Source organism: Hypanus sabinus, chromosome 2, assembly GCF_030144855.1.
Source record: "Hypanus sabinus isolate sHypSab1 chromosome 2, sHypSab1.hap1, whole genome shotgun sequence".
In the NCBI taxonomy this organism is placed as follows: Eukaryota; Metazoa; Chordata; class Chondrichthyes; order Myliobatiformes; family Dasyatidae; genus Hypanus; species Hypanus sabinus.
In genome coordinates, this window is record NC_082707.1 from 113972993 (window position 1) to 113999676 (window position 26684).

The 26684-nt window shown below is 44.9% G+C and overlaps 1 protein-coding gene across 1 annotated transcript in view; it reads left to right on the forward strand.

Moving 5' to 3' along the window:
• The first annotated feature begins 4746 nt into the window (after positions 1 to 4746).
• Positions 4747 to 26684, forward strand: part of LOC132382496 (1-phosphatidylinositol 4,5-bisphosphate phosphodiesterase beta-2-like) — a 282694-nt gene continuing 260756 nt past the window's right edge. Inside the window, exons 1-6 of the mRNA XM_059952750.1 lie at positions 4747 to 4824; positions 13078 to 13155; positions 15883 to 15951; positions 23162 to 23302; positions 24014 to 24093; positions 26082 to 26135. Of these exons, the coding sequence (XP_059808733.1) occupies positions 4747 to 4824; positions 13078 to 13155; positions 15883 to 15951; positions 23162 to 23302; positions 24014 to 24093; positions 26082 to 26135 (500 nt within the window). The remainder of the gene's footprint in view (positions 4825 to 13077; positions 13156 to 15882; positions 15952 to 23161; positions 23303 to 24013; positions 24094 to 26081; positions 26136 to 26684) is intronic.

Here is a 26684-nt window from a genome sequence, read left to right on the forward strand (position 1 = left end):
TGGGTTATCAATGAGAGATTACACATGGGTTATCAATGAGAGATTTCACATGGGTTATCAATGGGAGATTACACATGATGAGTTAGCAATGAGAGATTACACATGATGAGTTAGCAATGAGAGATTACACATGGGTTATCAATGGGAGATTACACATGATGGGTTATCAATGGGAGATTACACATGGGTTACCAATGGGAGATTACACATGATGGGTTATCATTGGGAGATTACACATGGGTTACCAATGGGAGATTACACATGATGGGTTATCAATGAGAGATTACGCATTGGTTATCAATGGGAGATTACACATGGGTTATCAATGAGAGATTACACATGGGTTATCAATGGGAGATTACACATGATGGGTTATCAATGAGAGATTACACATGGGTTATCAATGAGGGATTACACATGATGGGTTAGCAATGAGAGATTACACATGATGGGTTATCAATGAGAGATTACACATGGGTTATCAATGGGCGATTACACATGATGGGTTATCAATGAGAGATTACACATGATGGGTTATCAATGAGAGATTACACATGGGTTATCAATGGGGGATTACACATGATGGGTTATCAATGAGCGATTACACATGGGTTATCAATGGGAGATTACACATGATGGGTTAGCAATGAGAGATTACACATGGGTTATCAATGGGAGATTACACATGATGGGTTATCAATGAGTGATTACACATGATGGGTTATCAATGAGAGATTACACATGGGTTATCAATGGGAGATTACACATGATGGGTTATCAATGGGAGATTACACATGATGGGTTATCAATGAGAGATTACACATGAAGGGTTATCAATGAGAGATTACACATGGGTTATGAATGGGAGATTACACATGATGGGTTATCAATGAGAGATTACACATGGGTTATCAATGGGAGATTACACATGAGGGATTATCAATGAGAGATTACAGATGAGGGATTATCAATGAGAGATTACACATGATGAGTTATACGAGAGAATTTAGATGAGGGATTATTCATGTGTGATTATACATTTGGGATTACACATCAGTTGTTATACAAGATGGATTATACATGAAGTGGTGTACATGAGGGACAAATGAGGAATTAAAAATGAGGAGCTATCAATGAGGGATTATATATGAGGGATTATGCATGCTGGTTATACATGAGAGATTGGACATTTGAGGAATTGCACATGAAGTGTTATATGTGAGAGATTATTCATGTGCATTGTAGATGAGAAGTAAGATATGAGGGATTATACATGTGGGATTATAGATGAAGGAATATTCATGAGGGATTATCCATGACTGAGTGTACATGAATGGTAATTCATGAGGTATTATACAAGCGGCATTTTACATGATGGATTCCATATGAGTGATTATACATGAGGGAATATATTTGAGGGGTTACAAATGAGGGCTGCACATGACTGATTATACATGAGAGATTACACATGAGGTGCAGGATATGAGGGGTCATACATGAGTGTTATATATCAGCCATTATGCATGAGGGGTTAACATGGGGGATTATATGTAAGCAATTATATATGAGGGATGATACATGAGGGATTATACTTGGGGATTATACATGGGGGAATATATTTGAGGGATTATACTTGAGGGGTTAAACATGAGGGATTATACATGGGGATTATACATGGGGGATTATACATGGGGATTACACATGGGGGATTATACATGGGGGTTATACATCACTGGTCTATAATTTCCTGGGCTATCTCTACTCCCTTTTTTGAATAAAAGAACAACATCCGCAACCCTCCAATCCTCCGGATCCCCATCCCCATTGATGATGCAGAGATCATCGCCAGAGGCTCAGCAATTTCTTCCCTTGCCTCCCACAGTAGCCTGGGGTACACCTCATCAGGTCTCGGCGACTTATCCAACTTGATGCTTTCCAAAAACTCCAGCCCATCCTCTTTCTTAATATCTACATGCTCAATCTTTTCAGTCTGCTGCAAATCATCACTACAATCACCAAGATCCTTTTCCATAGTGAATACTGAAGTAAAGTATTCATTAAGTACCTCTGCTATTTCCTCCGGTTCTGTACACTCTTTCCCACTGTCACACTTGATAGGTCCTATTCTTTCACGTCTTATCCTCTTGCTCTTCACATACTTGTAGAATGCCTTGGGGTTTTCCTTAATCCTGCCTGCCAAGGCCTTCTCATGTCCCCTTCTGGCTCTCTTAATTTCCTTCTTAAGATCCTTCCTACTGGCCTTATAATCTTCTAAATTTTTAGCATTACCTAGCTCTCTGAACTTTTTGTAAACTTTTCTTTTCTTCTTGACTAAATTTACATGGGGGATTATATGTGGGGGATTATACATGAGGGTTTATACATGGGGATTATACAGGGGGATTATGCATGAGGGATTATACATGGGGATTATACAGGGGGATTATGCATGAGGGATTATACATGGGGATTATATGTGGGGGATTATACATGAGGGTTTATACATGCGGTTTATACAGGGGGATTATGCATGAGGGATTATACATGGGGATTATATATGATAGATTATACATGGGAGATTATGCATGGGAGAATATTTGTGAGGGATTATGCTTGGGGGATTATATATGAGGGATTATACATGGGGATTATACATGAGGGTTTATGGGGGATTATACATGAGGGTTTATAGATGGGATTATATGTGAGGGATTACACATGAGGGTTTTTACTTGGAGGATTATACACGAGGGGCTATACATGGGGGAGCATAAATGGGGGTTTATACATGGGGGATTATCCTTGGGGGATTATATGAGGGGTATTTGAGTGATTATGCAGGAATTTTGAAGTTAATAGCTCTTCAGTTAATAACTCATTGGGGTGATTGATAAGTTTGTGGTCTAAGGTAGAAGGAGATGAGTTATTAACTTCAAACTTTCTGCATAATCACTCAAAGAGTTGACCTGCACGTGCACGTAACAAGAGCTATATAACATCTCCTTCTACCTTAGGCCACAAATTTATCAATCACCCCTCGTACATAGGGGATTATATGTGATGGTTTATATAAGGGAAATTATACATGGGGAATTATAGATGGGGTGTATACATGGGCTAATATATGTGAGGGATTATACTTGGAGGATTATACACAAGGGATTGTACATGAGGGATTTTACATGAGGGATTATACTTGGGGGATTATACATGGTGGATTATATATGAAGAATTATACATGAGGGATTATACATGAGGGATTATACATGAGGGATTATTCATGAGGGATTATACATGAGGGTTTATACTTGGGGATTATACATGGTGGTTTATATATGAAAACATACATGGGGGATTATACATGAGGGATTATTCATGGGGGATTATATATGAGGGAATATAAATAGAGGATTATACAGGGGGGAGTATACATGAGGAGAGATTGAGTTGCCTGGGATTGTACTTGCTGGAATTCAGAAGGATGAGGGGAGATCTTATAAAGTTATGAAAGGGATAGATAAATTAGTGGCAGGAAAGTTGTTTCCACTGGTAGGTGAGACTAGAACTAGGGGACATAGCCTCAAGATTAGGGGGAGTAGATTTAGGACGAAGATGAGGAGGAACTGCTTTTTCCAAAGAGTGGTGAATCTGTGGAATTCTCTGCCCAAAGAAGCAGTGGAGGCTACCTCAGTAAATATACTTAAAACAAGGTTGGATAGATTTTTGCACAGTAGGGGGATTAAGGGTTATGGGGAAAAGGCAGGTAGGTGGAGATGAGTCCATGGTCAGATCAGCCATGATCTTACTGAATGACGGAGCAGGCTCTTTGGGCCAGATGGTTTACTCCTGCTCCTATTTCTTATGTATTAAACATGAGGGAATATATATGAGGGATTTTACATAAGGGGATATAATGTGTATGTATACATGAGGCTGTTTACATCAGCGGCGAAGCATGAAGGATTATATATGATGAATATTATATGAGGGGATATACACGAGGGATCATCTATGAGGTATTATACATGAAGGATTATAGATGATGCATTCTACACGAGGGATTATAACTGAGGGATTAAACGTGAGGGGTTCTACGTGTGGGGTTATACATGACACATTGAACATGAGGGATTATACTTGAAGGATTATAGATGTTCAATTACACATAAGAGATTACACATTTGGGATTATACCTAAGGGATGATACATTAGGTGTTAGGCATGAGCTATACAAGAGAGTGAAGAGAGAGAAATGATGTGGGAAAATGAGACCTGAGTGAGAAAGAATAGGCAGTCAAAGAGAGCAAGATGTTTTCTGTTGCTGAGGTATCACATCCAACAGACTGACTAAAGTGCAAAAAAATTGTAACAGTGGACCATGAAATGAGGAGGAACACACAAAGCACGGGAGGAACTCAGCAGGTCAGGCAGCAACTATGGAGAACAGTTTGGTCAACCAGAATGTGAACTGTCCACTTCCCTCCATGGATGCTGCCTGCACTGCTGTTCCTCCAGCACCTTTCTGTGATGTTTCAATTCACGTTTGTCTGTGTGTTTGTTGTCCTATGGTTTCCGTTTGCCTATATTTGCATCCCACTTTACATGTTGCCAAATTTTATTTGACTTGGAGATGTAACTTACATCCGTTTTTGTAAATTAATTTCCTGGTGTGATTGGCTGAGAGAGTCTCTCATCCCTTTCCAGCACGCTGTGAGGGAAAACTCGATCCACTTTGTTTTGCTGGGAATGGCAGGAGCTGTAATCCCTGAGATTGAGGTGAAATCCTTTCTGGTCCATGGAGAGAGGTTCATTAAATGGGATGATGTAAGTGATTGTGGCTCAGAATTGATGGACGGTTAATGTTGTCTTCTATTGTCGTCGTGGTTTCGGTTAATGTTAAACAGACTAAGATGAGTAGATTTATGAGGTTACTGCCAGGACTTGAAGGACAGAGTTATGGAGCAAGGCTGAGCAGGCTAGAACTTTGGTTATTGGAGCATAGGGGAATCAGGGGTGAGATTATAGAGGTGTATGAAATTGGCAAGGTAATTACACACAGTCTTTTCCCGAGGATTGGAGAATCAAGAATAGAGGACACGTGCGAAGGGAAAGATGTAGTTGTTTTTTAGGTTTGTAGGGATGACTTTGGGACACAGAGGGCAGTTAGAGCTGTCAGGGTTTAGGGACAGGTATGTGAGAGCTCCGGCTGGAGCGCTCTGGAAAGAAAGGGCAATAATTACCATAGACGGAATTCAGGTCTGCAGGTGCTGTGGACAAAGACCAGTGAGGGTGAGGTCTGGTAAGCTGCCCTCCTCCTCCCCGGGTCAGTTGGTACTGGGACTGGAGGTCAGTGCAGGCAGGAGGCATAGTTTGGAGGTTGGGGTCTTGTCATCAGTGGTCCTGGAGTTGAGACCGAATGTCAACAAAAGACAGAGTCAGGAATTCTAGGCTCCTTGGCTGAAGCTGTAAATCTGCGAGTCTGCTGGGGAAGTCACAAATCCAATGACTGCGAGTCCACAAGTCCACTAGAGGCTGGAGGTGAGGAGGCATCCTGCCCTGGTGTGAGTGGGAGGAAAGGGGCTGTTGTGTTGTTGTTTAGACATTAAACTAATTCAACAGGAAACAAGAGAGCTGAGAGATGTGTCTTAAGTTGTGTTTACTGGTCACGTGGTAGTTATGATGTACACAATTCACTTATTTTTACATATAATCTGCGATGGATTATTTATATAACAGTATACTTACTGCAACACACCCGAAATGCTGGAGGAACTCAGCAGGCCAGGCAGCGTCTATGGGGAAGAGTACGGTTGATGTTTCAGGCTGAAACCTGCATCTGCAGATTTTCTCTTGTTTGTGATTGGATATATTTATTGCTTGTGTTGTTCTGCTGACCATTGTGGGCATGCTATGTTGGTGCTCGAGTGTGTGACGACATTTGTGGGCTGCATCCAGCACAGTCTTAGGTTGCATTGTTTGTGTGATAGCTGCCTGAATCTGAATCTCATAGGGACCCAGGGGACAACTTTCTCACCCAGATGATGGAATGAGCTATCTGAGAACATGTTTGGGGCAGATCCATTAATGACATTTAAAAGATACTTGTGCAGGTACCTGAATGGGAAAGGTATGACTGGTATGTGGGTAAATGGGTCTAACTCAGAAGGGAAGCTTGAGTTTATAAGCTGGGTACACTCTGCAGTATTGTGTTAGGAGATGTAGTGCAGAGTAATTAGATAGGGTGAGAAACGGCCAGAATAAGGAACAGATAAAGAAGGTGCTGTACTTTCAGACACACTGTAATTAAAGAAGGGTGAGTCTCATGGTTAAGGGCATGGAATTACTGTGTGGACAATGAAGAAATGGTGGGGTAGAGGAAGGGACAATGCTGTCAACTGCTGCTAAGATAATAAGGATGGGTGAGGAAGGGTATAGTTGATATCCAGTCAGGAATGGTAGGATATAGTGCACGATGAGACCTTCATTAAACATACTGATGCACAAAATGGTGTAGCCACATATGGTAAAATGCACTGATGTGGTGAAAGATGATCTGAATGCTAAGGTGCTTTGATGTGTACTGCGATAGAGATAGGGTGGCTTTTGATGGGGCCATTTGCGAAGGTGGTAGTGAGTGACCTTTCTGATTCTCAAGTGTTCCGGGAGTTGAAGATATCCTCGCAGTGGTGTTGGTAGTGAGTTCTGGGATTTAGACCCAGCACCAACAAAGGAACAGCGATGCATTTTCAAGTCGAGGCGGTGAACTATAGGAAATGAAGCAATTCAGTTGGTTATGGTGCATGGTAAGGTACAGTAACGAGAAATACTAGTGGATGTTATTTGTAAAGTTACAATAAGACAAGTTGCTGCATGGTGAATTTGAATTAAGGGAGGATCCAGTGTTACAATACAGTGATACTGATGTAATCTACACGGTGTGATGTTACACTGAGGTACAATGAAATGGGATGGTGGGGGGGGGGGGGGAGAGCACGGTCAAATTCAATTGGGTGATGGATTGTAAGATGCAGGGAGGTCCGGGAAAATGCCATGATGCAGGTGGGATATAGAGAGGAGCAGTGATACGGGGGAAGATGCATTGAGATGGGTGTGTTTACTGGTATGCAGTAAGATGCAAGACATGATGAGATATGCAGCAAGCTGTGGTATGGTAATGTAATGGTGATAAACAGTCCTGGATAATGATTTAGGATGAAGCAAAACAAGCTGCTGTGAAGTTTGGGTAACTTAGTAAGTTTTCCTTCTGCCACTCAATCCTTCTCTTGGACGGGCCATCTCTCGGCCTCAGTTCAACGAGGACGTATTCCACCTGGATCTTACCTGCTCTCTGGAGTGGATTTTAAGAACCCCATGATAAGCCGGACAATTTCATAACCCCTCAATCAACATCACTTGAACTGAATTTTCTGTCTTTGTCTCACCTCGCACTTTAAAACAGAAACTTCAAAGGTTCAAAGGTACCTAATGCCAGGGAAATGTATACAATGTTCATCCTGAAACGCTTTTTCTTCACAACCATCTACGAAAACAGAGGAGTGCCACAAAGAATGAATGAGTTAAATGCTAGAACCCCAATGTCCCCCCCTCCCCAGCTCCCCCCGCCCAGGCGTAAGCGGCAGTGAGCAAAAGTCCTCCTCCCCCCACCGGCAAAAACAAAGTCCACCCGCAACCAGCACTCAAGTGTGAACAAAGCAACAGCAAAGACACAGACTTGCAGTTACCCCGAAGACTACATTGGTCACCTGATAATTCAACATGCTGCATGCTGTCTCTCTCTCTCCTAACAAGGGAGAAAGAGGTGACTCCAGCAACACACACAAAATGCTGGTGGAACGCAGCAGGCCAGGCAGCATCTATAGGGAGAAGCACTGTTGACATTTCAGGCTGAGGCCCTTCGTCAGGACTAACTGAAAGGAAAGATAGTAAGAGATTCGAAAGTAGGAGGGGGGCATTCAGGGGTGACTCCATTCCATTTTCCAACAAGCAGGGAGACATATTAAACAACTTGCTGGATTACGATGTTAAAAGTCCGTTACGTCGCTTTTTCGAGCTCGGTGCCTGGAGATTGCAAGGATCCCGGGTCCCCGGGCACACAGTAGATGTTCCGACTCCTCCAACAACACACGGGTCTTCTGTGGTGACACTGACCCTTGATACGCCCGTCTCCAGTTACTCGAGATCCTAGGCTTCTGAAACCGTGCCGAAATCTTAGGCCGAGACTTTGGCATGCCGAATAGCAGTCGATTGTGGAACCCCAAAAGTGGGTCCCATTCTCGCAAAGAACCATGAAAGGAAAAAATAGAGATATTGAGGATGGAAATAGGACTCTTTTCGAAGATGCAAGCAAAGAAGTCACCATTGGGTATCACTTCTGGAAACACTCATCAGGGCAGGCAGCATCTGTGAAGACAGAGTTTAAATGATATGTAGTTGTGTACCCCCCACAACAAACTGGGGATTAGTATAAACCTGAATGTTAGAAATATCACAAACAATTATGGAATGAAACGTCGAGAATTAAACAGTATGGAGAAGGCCGTCACAGACGCTGACAAAGGGATGTGTGAGTAACTGTCTGTATTGTACACAATGAAAATCATGCTGAATTTAAAGTGAAAATATTGTGGTGATGGCTTCAATTGGGAAAGTTGACGGATTTGATAGTGCTAATGGGGTTGTATATCAAGAGGTTTGAACTGTATTGTAACGTGAACAACAAGGGTGAGAAAAAGAAAGCCCCATGCTTCTTAGCTTAATGGGTGCTCGAACATACAGTCTCTTATGCAGCTTAGTAACCCCTTAAAAGCCAGCAAGCAAGATGTTCGACAAAATTGTTACAATTTTACAAAATCACTTGAGCTCTAAACCACTGGTAATAGTTGAGAGATTTAGATTTTACAAAAGAAACCAGTCAAAGGATGAAAACCTTTCTGAATATATTGCAGAACTGCACAAACTCCTAGTACTGTGACTTTGGAGATGGACTTTCTGATGCATTAAGGGACAGGCTAGTATATGGCATGCATAGCCAAAGCAATTAAAAGAGGCAATTATCTGAAAGAGACCTAGCCTTAGAATGGGCATTGACCTCTGTAATATTGTTAGGGACTGCAGTGAAGGATGTAGCAGAACTACAGAAAAGGAGGTTAGAATGTGAAATGCACAAGATGCCCTGATTGGTGGGAAAAGCCAAAAAATGATCATTGAGCCAATCCTTCCACGACGCAGATGGCTGTTAGTTCAAAGAAAAAATCTGCCGACAGTGTGGCAGACAAGGTCACACAGAGAGAGTGAGCAAGACGGACAAGGTCACACAGAGAGAGTGAGCAAGACAGACAAGGTCACAGAGAGAGAGTGAGCAAGACAGACAAGGTCACAGAGAGAGAGTGAGCAAGACGGACAAGGTCACACAGAGAGACTGAGCAAGGCAGACAAGGTCACATAGAGAGAGTGAGCAAGACAGACAAGGTTACAGAGAGAGAGTGAGCAAGACGGACAAGGTCACACAGAGAGACTGAGCAAGACAGACAAGGTCACACAGAGAGAGTGAGCAAGACAGACAAGGTCACACAGAGAGAGTGAGCAAGGCAGACAAGGTCACAGAGAGAGAGTGAGCAAGACAGACAAGGTCACAGAGAGAGAGTGAGCAAGACGGACAAGGTCACACAGAGAGACTGAGCAAGGCAGACAAGGTCACATAGAGAGACTGAGCAAGGCAGACAAGGTCACACAGAGGGAGTGAGCAAGACGGACAAGGTCACACAGAGAGAGAGTGAGCAAGACGGACAAGGTCACACAGAGAGAGAGTGAGCAAGACGGACAAGGTCACAGAGAGAGAGAGTGAGCAAGACGGACAAGGTCACAGAGAGGGAGTGAGCAAGACGGACAAGGTCACAGAGAGAGAGTGAGCAAGACGGACAAGGTCACAGAGAGAGAGAGTGAGCAAGACAGACAAGGTCACAGAGAGAGAGTGAGCAAGACGGACAAGGTCACAGAGAGGGAGTGAGCAAGACGGACAAGGTCACACAGAGAGAGAGTGAGCAAGGCAGACAAGGTCACACAGAGGGAGTGAGCAAGACAGACAAGGTCACAGAGAGAGAGTGAGCAAGACGGACAAGGTCACAGAGAGAGAGTGAGCAAGACGGACAAGGTCACAGAGAGAGAGTGAGCAAGACAGACAAGGTCACACAGAGGGAGAGAGCAAGACGGACAAGGTCACAGAGAGAGAGTGAGCAAGACAGACAAGGTCACACAGAGGGAGTGAGCAAGACGGACAAGGTCACAGAGAGAGAGTGAGCAAGACGGACAAGGTCACACAGAGAGAGTGAGCAAGGCAGACAAGGTCACAGAGAGAGAGAGAGAGTGAGCAAGGCAGACAGACAGGAGCAAAGTGGGAATGGTCAGAAAGAGGTGAAAGAACATTCAAAGAAACAGAGGCTAATAACAAGAGATGAACTGCTCACCCATTATGACCCATTCCTGCTCATCAGAATGGCATGTGATGCATCCCCTTATGGTGTTGGGACCGTTTTGTCACATATTTTGCAAGGTGGATCTGGTTGTACTTGCTTCAAGATCACTGGCGAGCCCAGACACAACTATACACAGATCAACCAAAAGGCCCTTAGTCTATTATGGGAAATAAAGCAGTTCCACCACTACCCCTACGGACAAAACTTTATGCTAGTGACAGATCACCAGCCCTTGAGTCCATTTTCAATCCCAGGAAGGGAATTCCAGTGATGACTGCTACCCGGTTACAATGTTGGGCACTGTTCCCAGGAGCTCACTCTATGACATGGAGTTCAAGGGTGCCAAGCAACTGATGGCTTGTCACCACTAACTCTGTTGCAACTGAAGAAGAAAAGTCTTCATACCGTGACCCAGTGGAAGTGTTCCACACTGCACTGGTGGACCATTTGCCGGTAACAAATTCTGAAATACAAAGGGAAACACGGAATGATCCGACATTGTCAAAAGTCTATGAAATCACCATGCAAGGATGGCCAGTCATGGTAACCCTACGCTTCCAGAGTTCTCAGCAGGACGTGACCAACAGCCAGTATGTCAAAGAATGCTGGAGCATGGATCTCCTGTTGTGGTTCCCTCTAAACTGCACACCGGAGTGTTAGAGAATCTGCACAAAGGACACCTGGGTACAGTCAAGGTGAAGAGTCTCGTCAGGAACGACCTTGGTGGCCAGGAATAGATAAACAGATTGAAGCCTTGGCCAAAAGCTCTTCAGGATGCCAGAAAGTTCAAAATACACCTTCACTGATACTGTTACACCTGTAGGAGTAGCTGTCATTCCTATGGCAAAGAGTACGTATTGACTTCGCTGGTTCATTCATAACTCCATGCTTCTGACTGCTGTGGATGCTTTTTTGAAGTGGCCAGAGATCATACCAATGAAGCCAACCACCTCAGCAAAGACTGTGTCTGCTCTGAGGACTACCTTCACCAGAAATGGCCTACCAGAACAAACTGTGAGTGACAACAGACCAATACACATCAGAAGAATCCCAACTGTTCATGGAAAAAAATGGCATCAGGCATTTTAAGTAATCTCCTCACCACCCAGCAACGAACGGGTTAGCTGAAAGGTTTATCTAAACCTTCACGAAGTCCACTAAAGAGATGGACAAGGATGACACTTCTCTACAGCACATTTCTGTGTATTGGAACTCTGTTCATGTGACAACAAATCAAACACCTGCAATGCTGTTCCTGAAACCAGATCTATGGAGGGAAGTGCAGAGTAAACAGTTCAACCAGTTGCCAAGTGAAGCAGTAAGAAGCTTTGTGATTGGACAGGAAGTACTAGCCCGTGATTGCTGAGAAGCCAAGTGGACACCTGGTAGTATAGTTACAAGAACCACTGACGTACACAGTGATGTTGGAGACAGATATGGAGACATCATGTGGACCAGATACTGCACGCTCAACAGAAGAACACACCTGAGTTGACGGCATCCAACAAGACGGACGCATTTCAGTCACCAGCGTATCTCTCAGTAATGATGTCACTGACAGCAAAGTGACACGGGAAACTGGGAACGTTGTCTCAGACAAGACACGATGTCACTGACAGCAAAGTGACACTGGAAACTGGGAACGTTGTCTCAGACAAGACACGATGTCACTCCACAGGTCCAGAGACGCTATGCTGAAAGAAACAGAGCACCACCCAAAAGACAGAACCTTTAGAACTGGGAAGTTATTGTGAAGGCATTTAGAACATGGGTTTATGAAAGGGAAATTGAATGTTTTGTACATATACAGTTTTATGTTGCATTAACGTAAAGGGGAGGAAGTCTATGGACTGACCTATTTCTTTTAGTGCAATGACTGCCACCCCCCCCCCCCACACCCTCTGGCACTACATATTGAACTGTTGTCTGCACTTGTGTTGTATTCTATGCATGTGCATTGTTCTCTCTCTCTCTCTTTCTCTCGTTGTAAAGTGAATACACAGGGTAGAGCCATCTCCCGCATGCTTGCTTTATCTTATTGATACGTAGTTGTGCACGGACACATCGGAGTTAACATGAGATGAAATTGCATTGAAAAGTTTCCGGTGGGAGGAATTCGATCTGACACATTAACTCGGTTTCTCTCTCCACAGACACTACCTGACCTGCTGACTATTTCCAGCAATTTATGTTTTTAATTCAGGATTCCGGCATCTGCAGCTATTTTGCCTTTTGGTTGTGTGGTTCCCCGGCTCTCAATCCAGATGAAGGGTCTTGAGTGAAAGTGCTGACTGTTCTTCTCCACAGAGATAGTCTGACCTATTGTGTTCTTCCAACAGCTGTTCTCACGGGTTGTAAAGTGCTTTGTAATGTTTTGGGAAGTTTAGGGGAGTTTTATGAATACAAGAATTTGGTCAGACATCCACATTGTAATTTTTCCTATTACACCTCTGACCTCAACTTCACTGATAGATTGAACAAAAGCCAAAGAGAACGGAAAACCTTAATCGCAGCGTCAAGGGGCTTCAGCTTCGGACTGAAATGGCTAACACTGAAGCCAATGTTGTGTCATTTCCACCCTCAGGAAACTGGAGCTGGATTGCCGGTGATTATGCGGTTAGATTCGCAAGGACACTATCTATACTGGACATATCAAAATAAGGTAAGCTGTTTCTGTACTTCCCTTCCATGTCTGTCCATTCTGGGAAAAGAAAAAGAAATTGTTCAAACCTTTCAACAAGTTAATGGTTCTGCTGTTCTGTCTCCATCTCGCTGACCTATTTACGTCTGTGTGGCTGTACTTCCAAAATTTGTTCTAATCGCATGGTGATTTACACAGCTTCTCACTGAAGCAAGTAGTTTTCACTGCATCATTTCTAACAATCTGATTAGATCACCTCTCCCTCCCCATATAAGCCACGGAGCTCCTGAGCCTCCTTGGCTCAAGGGTTTCAAAACTGCTGACTTTTGACCGTGTTAACCAGTGAGTAATTGAGCAGAGCCAGAGTCAGCTTGGGCAGAGTTAATGAGGAGGAATTGAGGGACATGGTAGGTGAGTGGAATACAGTTGGGTGATCTGAGGGATTCTGTACTTGCTGCTGAGGGTATCTGCCTTGTTCTTTCCTCATCACACATTCACAATTGCTTTCTCCGAGTTTCTAATATGTAATTCACCGTGAACTACCCAGTGTAGCTATCTGGCAAGGAAGAAAACCCAGGAGAGGTAGGTAGGTACTTATCCTTGATCTCGTTGGATCTCTCCGAGCCCTTCCTGTCTCAGATCTCGTTATTTCTGGTCCTTGGTCTCCTTGCCCCATCTTCGTCTTTGAAATGGTGGTTATCCCACCTGCTACCTTTCAGCATCACTTCCCACTCAGCTCCTCCCATCGGCTCTCTGCAAACTCATCTTGTCCTTCAAAACCCAACTCCTGCTCCCTTGCTTTCACTTATACTTGCTCTTCAGATCTGCTGTCCTCACCCTCCACCTCAAATAAAATCCAATCCTTTAAGCTTGCAAACAGCCCCTTCCCTCTAACCACACTGTAACTTAAAACCAGTTTGTTTTCTGATTTTCCCAGTTCTCCCCACAGATGCTGCCTGGCCTGTTGAGTGTTGACACCATTTTCTTTTTTAACAATGAAGGATGCAATTAAAAGGAAGGGTAAAAGTCATTCCACGATGAGTTAGTGCAGAACTAATAATTACAATGGTAATGACATCCTTCATTGTATGACATCTTTGGCATAGGAGTAGGGTTGGCCACTCGGCCCTTCACATCTCTCCTCCATTCTAGATGATCTTGGCTGATCATTGACTTCATGTTCTTTCCTTTTCCCACCATCTCTAGAGAAATATACTGAATAACTTGACTTCCTGTTGTACAGAATATCACAGTTTCACCAGCCTATGCTGAATAGATCAGTCCCCCCAGTCTCGTTTATATCTTATACACTGAAGCTGCAGTTCTTGGTTTTGGAATCTCCTGCCAATGGGATCATCTTGTTTGTTTAGTTCCTGTAGCAATGTTCTCAGTTTCTATGAGATCCATTCTCATTCTTTTAAAATGTACACTGAACCAAGCCAGACTGAAAGTAGGGAAGGACATAGGCAGCGATCAGCAGGGCCTGGGGAGGGTTATTGAGCAGACACGGAGTACATACGTTTCATTCTCTGAAAGTGAATAGAATACTGAAGAAGGAGTTTGAGATGCTCCCCAAAAACTTTGAGTATAAGAGTTGGGTGGTCATAGTGCAGCTGTACAAAATATTGTCCGGGCCACATAGCATACTTGTACATTTCTGGTTACCACACTCGAGGGTAGACATGATTAAGCTACAAATGGTACAGAATGGATTCACAAGGATTTTCCCTGGATTGGAATGCTTGAGTTATCAGGGGAAATTGGATTGGCTGGGTCTCTTTTCCCTAGAGTTTCCTGGAGGCTCTGTGGTTACACAAGTATAAATACATTATCAGAGATGTAAATGGGAGCCTGAGTCTGTTTCCAAAGGTAGACATGTCTAAAACTAGAATGCATTGTCTTAGGATGAGAAGGAGGAGGTTTAAAGGGGATCTGAAGGGTTAATATTTCACACAAAGAGTAGCTCGTATCTGGAATGAGGTTATCGAGGCAGGAAGAGTAAAGACATCTGGACAGGTACTTGAATGAGTATGGAGGGATAGGCCAGTAGGATTGGTATAGATAGGCATGATAGTTGGCATTAACAGAGTGGGATGAAGGGCCTGGTTCTGTCCTGTCCAAATCTGTGACTTGTGTACCAGTCACGTCTCCCCAGGAATTAGATGAGCAAACATTGATTGCACTCTCTCTGTGATACGAACATACTCTGAAAGATAAAGACACCATGACAGAAAAGCCTCCAGGTGAGCTCTCACAAGGCCTTGGACAGCTGTGGCATGCCACCATTGCTCCTGTACTTGGCTTTCTTTGCAAGGAAGGTCATTATCCCATTTGTGTTCCTCATGTAGCTGAACACTTGCACAATCTATGATCTGCTGTGTTCACGGTGTTCGATCTGCTCTGGTGTACAATTTCCCACTGAACCAACATGTCCAAATCACACCTGAACCTCTTTCCATCTCCTCAATGATCATCCCAATCCTACCCCAATGGCATGTCATCTTTAATTCCCTGATCCAAACTACCATGGTGATAAGGGGGCTCAGCTTGTCACTGGAAATAGATCTGCCTGGTCCTTCACTTATTGCTAGTGAGAGATGGCTGTGCTTTAGGATTGGGGTCGTTGCCTGGAATTCTGCCTTCCATCTCTCACACTGAACTTCTCTGTGTATATGGTTAAACACAATGAAATAATGTACCTTGTCTTCTACAAACCTGATCGGTGCTTCTTGCTGTTTCTTTCTGTAGCAAATCGAGAGCCTGGCATTAACAGATATCCGTGACACAAGAGTTGGCAAGTATGCCAGAGCCCCCAAGGTAAGATCTGAGATGTTGACCCAGGACATTACAGAAATAGGAAGTCACAGCTAGATAGACTGATGAACAAAATGGCATCCACATGGAGTGGTTTACATGGAGAACAGATGGCAGGAAATGTACTTCAGACTGGAAACTAGTACGGCTTTGGTATTGTAGAGTTCTTCTGAGGACCTGACACCTTCCAGCTATAACCTGGAATCTAATGAAGAGAATCAGATAATTTATATGTTGAACAACAATTACCATGTATGGAAATGAAGATAATCAGGAATGAAATACAAGCTCCAGTCTAATCACAAGTTTCTTTTTTGGGTGATGGGGGAGAGGTGTTTGGGAGGGTTTAAATTCAGAACTGTTGCTGTAAAACACTCCCTCCCAGGTTATATTCAAGTGAAATTCTGCACTTTCTCCAGATTGGAATCCAACTGATAGATTTGGGTACTTTACACGTAGAGTGGCCTAAACCCACAGGAGAGATGTGACTGGCTGAGGTGCAGTCTGCAGACTACGTAATTGGGTTGGAGATTTATTAAATATCAAACAGATCTATGCAAGCTATTGCTGAGATGAAAATTGTTGAGGGATTCAAAGATTTCTATGTATAATCATGGAGGAATGGAAAGAAGCAAATTAAGATGTTTGAGGTTAGGGACATACATATTTATCTAGTAGCACTTTTCCAGAAGTGAGTTCCAGCCTGGAACTGAATTGTCCAGTTCTGAGTTGGTAACGGATAGCCAAGTATAACAGTAGTTTGATGATACAACACCGCAGATGCAAAGCACTGGAAGTATTGAGCAGGTCAGGAAGTATCAATGTTGAGAAATAGACAGCCAACATTTCAGGTCGAGATATGCTACTGCTGTAGTACTTTGGAGGTATTTGATGGTTATGGGGAGTTTATATTCAGAGCGGATATCAAGGAGAGTTTCATTTTTTATGAGACATAATTAAAGAGTTCTGGGTGTGATTAAGCTAGGAAAAGTGCAGCAAAGATTCAAAAGGATGTTAACAGGACATTGAATAATGAGGAAGGACTGGATAGGCTGGAGCTGGTTTCCCTGAGCTGAAGGAGGCTGAGGGGTGAAGGTAAGACATAAGACCATAAGACATAGGGACAGGATTAGGCCATTCAGCCCATTGAGTTTGCTTCACCATTCCATCATGGCTGATCCTGGATCCCACCCAACCGCATACACCTGCCTTCTCATCACATCCTTTGATGCCCTGACTGATCAGAAAACAATCAACTTCAACCTTAAATATACTCATGGACTTGGCCTCCACTGCAGTCTATAGAAGAACATTCCACAGATTCACTACTCTCTGGCTAAAAAAATTGCTTCTTACCTCTGTTCTAAAGGATTGCCCCTCAGTTTTGAGGCTGTGCCCTCTAGTTCTGAATATCCCCACCAGAAGGAACATCCTCTCCCCATCCACCTTATCTAGACCTTTCAACATTTGGTAGGTTTCAATGAGATCCCCCCACATTATTCTAAATTCCAGTGAGTACAGGCCCAAAGTTGCCAAACACTCCTCATATGTTAACCCTTTCATTCCTGGAATCATCCTCATAACCCTCCTCTGGACTCTCCCCAACGACCTCACATCCTTTCTGAGATACGGGGCCTAAGAGCATTGACAATACTCCAAGTGCAGCCTGACAAGTGTCTTATAAAGCCTCAGCATTATCTCCTTGTTTTTATATTCTACTCCCCTTCAAATAAATGCCAACATTGCATTTTCATTCTTTACCGCAGACCCGACTGGTAAATTAGCTTTCTAGGAGTCTTGCATGAGCACCTCTGATGTTTGAACCCTCTCCCCATTTAGATAATAGACCACGCTATTATTCCTTTTTCAGAATGCATTCCCTAACATTGTATTTCATCTCCCACCTTTTTGCCCATTCTTCCAATTTGTCTAAGTCCTGCTACAATTGCATTGCTTCCTCAGCACTACCTACCCATCCACCTATCTTCGTATCATCTGCAAATTTTGCCCCAAAGCCATCAATTCCATAATCTAAATTACTGACAAACAATGTGAAAAGCAGCGGTCCCAATACTGACCCCTGAGGAACAACACTAGTCACTGGCAGCCAACCAGAAAGGACCGCTTTGTTCCTACTTGCGGCTTCCTGCCTCTCAGTTATTCCTCTATCAATTCCAGTATCTTTCCTGTAATGCCATGGGATTTTATCTTATTAAGCAGCCTCATATATGGCACTGTATCAAACGCCTTCTGAAAATCCATGTAAATGACATCCACTACCTCTCCTTTGTCCACCCTGCTTGTTACTGCCTCGAAGAACTTTAACAGATTTGTCTTTATCGAGATTTAGAAAAGAATGAGGGGCATAGCTGTGGTGAATGGCCGCAGTTTCCCCCATTGTAGGGAAGTCTAAAGCTGGAGGGCAAAGGTTGAAGGTGAGAGAGTAATTATTTAAAGAGGGTCTGAGGGGCAAGTTGTTCCCAAAGGTTGTGGAATGAGCTGTCAGACTAGGGTGGGTGTGGTTAGACTGTTTACAAGACACTTGGGCAGGCTTGTGGATCTGAAAGAATTGGGCCAAATACAGGTAAATAGGGGGCAACCCTTTAGAACAGAGGTAAGAAGCAATTTTTTTAGCCAGAGAGTAGTGAATCTGTGGAATGCCCTGCCACAGACTGCAGTGGAGGCCAAGTCCATGGGTATATTTAAGGTAGAAGTTGATCGTATAACCCCACACTTATCAGGATGAAACTCCATCTGATAGCGGTGCCTCCATTTTACCAGTCGATCACTATAATCCCTTAGCCTACAATTATTCTCCTCACTGCCAGTTTCCATGTCATCTATAAACCTCCTCCCTGCACATCCAGATCGTTACAGTATATAACAAATGGGAAGGATCCCAGCATCAATCCTTGTGGTAAATTGCTGGTCACAAACTACCAGTTACAAAAGCAACCCTCCACGAGCACAATTTGCCTCCCTATTACCAAACCAACTCTGGATCCAATTTTCCAGCTTGCCCTGGATCCTGTCGTCTTCAGCCGTTTGGACGGACTTCTCCATGTGGGAACTTGACATCAGCCACACTGACTCACCAGTACATTTTGCTATTTCTGAACTCCATTTGAGACTGTGACTGATGGACCTAGACACCTTAACCATGGGAAATGTTAATTCCACATCTACCCTCCTAACCCAAGCAAAGGCTTGTACATTTCATCTAGATTACCTCTCATTCTGTGGTCAGTCTGCGTAACCTCTCCTCACGTGACAAACCCAGCACCCAGGTATCAGCCTGGTAAACCTTATGTGTGCAAGCAGTTTCTTCCTCAGGGAGAGAGCAGACTCAGGCGTTGGCATGTGACCAGGCTTTAGCTCATGTCGGACACCCGAGGGTTTCTGCACTGCCTCCAGACCTGTCTTTGAGAGTTTACACGTTCTCCCTCTGGCAGTGTTACTCCTCCCAGGGATTCCAGTTCTCTCCCACATCCTAAACAAGTTGTAGTAGGTTATCCTGAGTGTGTCAGTGACTGGTAGAGTCTGGGGGGAATTGATGGGAATGTGGGGCGAGTAAAATGTGACCAGTGTTGATAATCAGTGTGAACTCGATTTCCAGCATCGGAGGACTTTGTTTTATTTTCAACTCTGAATGAAATTATCTCTGAGGGTTTTGGAGGCTTAGTTATTGAATATATTCAAGAGAATGGTTGATTAACATGAAGGTGCTGAGATAAAAGGTCAGCCGTGGAGTGACTGAGTTGTCAGGCTGAGTGGCTGCTCCTGCTTCTCATTCCATTAGGTGTACAAAATGGAAGGGACCATGGCTGGAGCCTTCAACTATAGGATCTTCAGATCAGTGGAAGAATTGAAGGCACTTATAAAGGGAAACATGTGAAATCTCTTCATGCAGGTTAACAATTGAGGTATTAACTATGACAGACATTTGAGATTAAACTGGATGTATGTTCTAAGAACCTTGAGTTATAGCAAATATTATGGAAAAAAACAATTGTGTCAATGGGAGTAAAAGGGAGTTAAGGACTATGACATTTTAGACTCACAATAGCAATTATTTTTTCCTGCAAAAAATTTCAGCAATAAAGGTATTTTAATAGCAATGTTTGTTTTGTTATTGCAAGCTAATAATACTTTAGGCTGTGCATGACATTTGTATCATTGCACAATTGTCAATAGAAGCAATTGCCTTCTCAGTTTCCAAAGCAATATTCTTAAGTGGACTCTCATGGTGGAGTTGTTAGCCGGAGTCTGTTACTAATTCTTGATCCAAATCACATTATTACTAATTCAGTCAGGGTCAGGAATTCCTTAATTCATCAATCCCACTATATGCATTACAGCAGAACAACCTGTAAGGTACTTAATGTACCTGCGATCATTTGCCTTCCTCATATAACAAGGGGTGTGTTGCCTGTAGACATTTCTATATTTTGTGCTGATTAGAATTGTCCACCCTCTTAGAAAGGATTGAGGCTCCCCAGGGACACAATGTTAATCATACGACCGTAACAGAGGGTGGCATGGTAGCGTACTCGTTAGCTACCCACAACCCAGGTTCAACTCCCTCTGTTGCCTGCTAGGAGTTTGCACATTCTCCCCGTGATCGCGCAGGTTTCCTCTAGGTGCTCTGGTTTCCTCTCACATCCCAAAGTCGGGCCATTGTAAATTGTCCGCAGGCTTAAATTGGGGTTTGCTGGGTGGCAAGGCTCGAAGCCCCCGAACAGCCTATACTGCACTGTATTTCAATGCATCAACAAACAGGAAATTCCCCTTCTCACATCAGTCAGAACCGACCTGCTTGAACACAATGCAAAGCAGCATCACCCTAAAGATGTGAATTGTTTTACTAGTTGATGGAAAAGATCCTGAGAGGCAGGATTTATGAACATTTGGAGAGGTATAATATGATTAGGAATAGTCAACATGGCTTTTTCAAAGGCAGGTCGTGCCTTATGAGCCTGATTGAATTTTTTGAGGATGTGGCTAAAAACCTTGATGAAGGTAGAGCAGTGATGTAGTGTATATGGATTTCAGCAAGGCATTTGATAAGGTAACCCATGCAAGGCTTACTGAGAAAGTAAGGAGGCATGGGATCCAAGGGGACATTGCTTCATAGATCCAGAACAGGCTTGCCCATAGAAGGCAAAGAGTGGTTGTAGACGGGTATTATTCTACATGGAGGATGGTGACCAGTGGTGTGCCTCAGGGATCTGTTCTGGTACCCTTACACTGTGAGTTTTATCAATGACCTGGATGAGGAAGTGGAGGGATGGGTTAGTAAGTTTGCTAATGACACAAAGGTTAGGGGTGTTGTGGATAGTGTGAAGGGCTGTCAGAAGTTACAATGGGACATTGATAGGATGCAAAACTGGGCTGAGAAGTGGCAGATGGAATTCAACCCAGATAAGTGTGATAAGTTAATTCTGGTAGGTCAAATATGATGGCAGAACATAGCATTAATGTTAAGATTCTTAGCAGTGTGGAGGATCTGAGGGATCTTGGGGTCTGAGTTCACAGGACACTCAAAGCTGCTGCGCAGGTTGACTCTGTGATTAAGAAGGCGGACAGTGCATTGGCCTTCATCAATCGTGGGATTGAATTTAAGAGCCGAGAGGTAATGTTGCAGCTATATAGGACCCTGGTCAGACCCCACTTGGAGTATTATGCTCAGTTCTGGTCACCTCACTACAGGAAGGATGTGGAATTCATAGAAAGGGTGCAGAGGAGATTTACAAGGATGTTGCCTGGATTGGGGAGCATGCCTTATGAGAATAGGTTGAGTGAACTCGGCCTTTTCTCCTTGGAGTGACGGAGGATGAGAGGTGATCTGATAGAGGTGTACAAGATGATGAGAGGCATTGATCGTGTGGATAGTCAGAGGCTTTTCCCCAGGGCTGAAATGGCTGGCATGAGGGGGCATAGTTTTAAGGTGCTTGGAAGTAGATATAGAAGAGATGACAGGGGTAAGTTTTTTACACAGAGAGTGGTGAGTGCGTGGAATGGGCTGCCAGTGGTGGTGGTGGAGGTGGATATGATAGGGTCTTTTAAGAGACTCCTGGATAGGTATATGGAGCTTAGAAAACAAGAGGGTACCCAGAGCCAAAGAGGAAATTTCTAAGGTAGGGACATGTTCGGCACAGCTTTGTGGGCTGAAGGGCCTGTATTGTGCTGTATGTGAGAGAGGATAGGAGAGTGTTAAGGGTCCCCTCTGCAACACCCATCTGACTCAGAAGTTCAATTTCGAGCATCGGAAGACACAGCCATTCGAGAGAAAGGGTTTTCTGGTGAGATCTTGCAGGAGATTGTCATAAAAAGGGATGAGATCCTACAGAGTGAATATAGGGAGCTAGGAGAGAGGTTAAAAGCAGGAGGTCAAAAGTACCGACCTCTGGATGACTCCCAGTGCCATGTGCGTGGGGACAGAAATAGAAGGAAAGGCAGATACTGTGTGGATAGGCAGCTGGTGCCGGGGGGCACAGATTCAGCTTCTGGGATCATTGGAATCTCTTCTGGGGTGGAGGTGAGCTGTACGCCTGAACTGGAGAGAGACCAGTATCCTGGTGAGAGAGGGGTAGACCTGAGGGTAATGACCAGTCAATGAGAAACTGACTGGACACTTGCTTAGTTAAGATTCGCGGGGGGGGGTTGGGGCTCACACGCAGTGGGCATTCCCTCTGCCTGTGTACGGGGAGGGGGCGGGGTGGGGGATGTGTCTGTGTACAGGGAGGCCACTCTCCCCATGCACGCAGGGTGAGTCTTTCCCAGTATACGGGCTGGTTACTTTCCCGCGTCCATTGACATCGAGCCACAAATCATTGCGATGGAGCTGAACGGAGAATCTGGTCGGTAGCCCCTGGGCAGGTGAGGCAACGACTGGATGAGTGTGATCGACATGGTTTGCATAAGCAACCAGATGTTCCCAGTGCCTGCAGCTGTGTGGACAGCCTGCAGGAAAATAAGCTTCCTCTGCCAGCCGGTCCTGGGTGGGGTGTTGCCTCCCCGCTCTGCCAGCGGCCCAACTCAGCTCTTCCTGCCCGTTGCCAGTTAGACTCTGCTACCACCTGAGTGATCCGAGCAGACCCTCCTCACCCAGCCCCCACCTGCTTCAGGACATAGACTCCCAGAGCCCACTCTAACTGGAATGACCCACCCTTATCCCACTTCTTGTTCCTCCCCCACCCCCAACCACCCACAGAATCCTAAAATCCGTGAACTTTTCGACGTGGATAATCCCAACTCGAACTTCTACTCCAAGTGCCTGACCGTGGTGGCTGGCCAGGATTTTCACAGCCTGGTGTTTGAAAATTTTGTTGCTTTCAAGGTGAACGTGGTGAAGGTTAGTGGCTACAGTTTCACTGGGCTGGCGCTGTGCGGGCAGAATTTGCCCACCGCCTCCTCGACCCACTCTACTGGGGAAGGCTGTGGGAGCAAAGGAAGTCCTCCTCCCAAGGTCAGACCAGCGGCCTTTGTTGGGGCCGGAGAGCGATGGAGGGGAGAGTATGGTGATGCAGAGGCTTGGGTTCATAGGGTTGGACAGGAAGGCGTGTGGGTGTTGGTGGGTGGAGTTGTGACCGTGTGGCTGGGGGTGAGGGAGGGCTTGACTGAGAGATGGATGGATGAGGGGTGATGGAGACAGGTGAGGGGGAGTGATGGAGGAGGTAGGTTGATAAGGGTGTGACTATGAGTGGGGTGGAGTTCTGGTGGTGGGGCTAGGGGTGACAGTGGAGTAGTACGTGTGAGGGGGTGGGGATGATGGTGGTGGGTGAAGAGTGATGGAGGCAGGGTGAGGGGTGGGTCTGAAAGTGACTGAGGGGTGGGGACTGTGAATGAAGGGATGTGCTGATGGAGTTGAATTGGTGAGCTGCCATTTCAATTCCCACTCCCCAAGGAGAGGGTATTTTGATAAACTGTGCCTGCGACTGGCAAGCAAACACGATAGCTACTTGACATCTCCTGGCTTGTGTCTGGTCATGGACGACCGGGCTCGGTGTGTAGAGGGTTGCAGCACTGGCTACCAGCTCCAGCTGATCTCTCTTGTCCTGTTTAGGACTGGGCAGCGGAAATCCTGAAAATCGCCACCCATCCTTTGACCCACAATGCCTCGAGATTATCCACAATCAACAAAATGTGAGTGAGACTCCGGAGCAGCATTTCTTCTGCAGGAGCAGCTAGTCAGTACGGGGTGGCAGGTGGCAGTGCCCTGCCTTCTTGGAGGTGGTGGTAGAGGTTTGGGAGGTTCGGTCGGTGTAGCCGGTGCTCGCTGCAGACATTGTGCACCGGTGGTGGACGGGTGCCGGTCGAGCGCCTGCTTTGTGTTGAATGGTGCTGGTTGTTGAGAGTGGCTGGAACTGCAGTTCTGAGTCCTTTCAAGGACCACAGTCCTTGTTCTCACTATACAGTTTGTCTTATTTTGAGCATTCATTGTATATCAATCTTTGTCTGCTTATGTATATTTTTGTGAAATTCTGTTGTCTTTCTTTTCTGTAAATGCCTACAAGAAGATGAATCTCAAAGTTGTATTTAAAGCCATAAGACCATGAGACACAGGAGCAGAATTAGGCCATTCAGCCCATCGAGTCTGCTCCGTCATTTCATCATGGCTGATTTATTTTCTCAATCCCATTCTCCTCCCACAAGCTTTGACACTCTTACCTGTCAACCTCCACTTTAAATATGCCCAATGATTTAACCTCCACAGCCGTACGTGGCAATGAATTTCACAGATTCACCACCACCTGGCTAAAGGAATTCCTCTGTTCTAAAGGGACATCGATCGTCCCACCCGACAATAGACACTCCTACGACTGGGAGCATCCTCCGCACACCTACTTTGTCCAGCCCTTTCAATATTCGGTACATTTCAATGAGATCTCTCTTCATTCTTCTAACCTCTGGCAAGTACTGGCCAGATCCATCAAATGCTCCTCATATGTTAACCCTTTTATTTCCAGAATCATTCTCATAAACTTACTTTGGAGCCTCTCCAATGTTGGCACATCCTTTCTTAGATAGGGGACCCAAAATTGCTCACAATGTGGTCTGACCAGTGTCTTACAAAGCCTCATCATTACATTCTTGCTTTTATATTCTAGTCTTTTGAAAATAGATGCTAAAACTGCATCTGTCTCTCTTACTACTGTCTCAATGGGCAAGTTAACCTTTAGGGAGTCCTGCAGTTGGACTCCCAAGACCTTTTGCAACTCTGATAGCTGAATTTTCTTCCCATTTAGAAAACAATTTGCTACTTTATTCCTTCAGCCAAAGTGCATGACAAAACACTTCCCTACACTACATTCCATCTGTGCCCATTCTTCAAAACTCTCCAAGTGCTTCTGCAGACTCCCTGCTTCCTCAGCACTCCCTGCCCCTCCACCTCTGTATTATCTGCAAACTTGGCCACAAAGTCAACCATTTTCATTCAATGTGAAAAGTACTGGAGCAGAGACCGACCACTGTGGAACACCGCTTGTCACTGGCAGCCAATGGGAGAATGTGGTTATGTACTTTGGTGATCAATTTCATTTTAACTGCTAAACTTTGAAATGAAGAGTGTTCAGCCACACTCCTAACTTGTGCCTTGTGGATGGAAGAGCATTGGAATGTCAGGAGCAGATAAACTCACTGCAGGACAGCCAGCCTCTGATGCCCCCTCACAGCCCCAGGACCTGTGTGGCAGGTCCTCTCAGCTTCAGGTTAGTGGCAACCCAGAATGTTGAGTCTGACATGGAATGATAAGCGTTTGTGAGGTTCAGTGACTGTAACTACTGTGCCCCCCGAACTCTCAGTCAACATTTGTGGCCAGCGGGCACAACTACCCAGGCTCAACCCTGCCTTCTTTGTCCAGTCAATAACTTCCAGTCGATTTCCTTGGCCCACCAGGGAGAGGGTGTAGTCGCTTTACTCAGTAGAGCCAATCACATCTACTAGGATGCACCCCAGTTCCTAACTCTTGAAACCAGTTTTTCAAAACCTTTCACCAATGCTTTCGTAGGAACTGAATTGCAGTTTGTGACTTTCACAAAGGGAGTGAAATGCAAATGAAGAGCCTGAAGTGATTTGTATGCGATCCAGTCCCAGATAAATGGATGATTTGCTTATATCAATTTACTCTGCAGGTACACAAGGATAAAAATATATGTGAATGAAGAGAGAAGAATCCCAGTCAAAAAGTACGGTTACAAAACAAAAGAAAACACAATAACTTAAGTTATTGACTGGACAAAAGAAAACACAGAGCCTGGCAGTTAGGAGACCAAGCAGTGGTGTAGGGCTAGGGGGCAAGACGGAGGTATAGGGATAGGGGGCAAGATGGAGATGTAGGGCTAGGGGGCAAGACGGAGGTATAGGGATAGGGGGCAAGACGGAGGTGTAGGGCTAGGGGGCAAGACGGAGGTATAGGGATAGGGGGCAAGACGGTGTAGGGCTAGGGGGCAAGACGGAGGTATAGGGATAGGGGGCAAGACGGAGATGTAGGGCTAGGGGGCAAGACGGAGGTATAGGGATAGGGGGCAAGATGGAGGTGTAGGGCTAGGGGGCAAGACGGAGGTATAGGGATAGGGGGCAAGACGGAGGTGTAGGGCTAGGGGGCAAGACGGAGGTGTAGGGCTAGGGGGCAAGACGGAGGTATAGGGATAGGGGGCAAGACGGAGGTGTAGGGCTAGGGGGCAAGACGGAGGTATAGGGATAGGGGGCAAGATGGAGGTGTAGGGCTAGGGGGC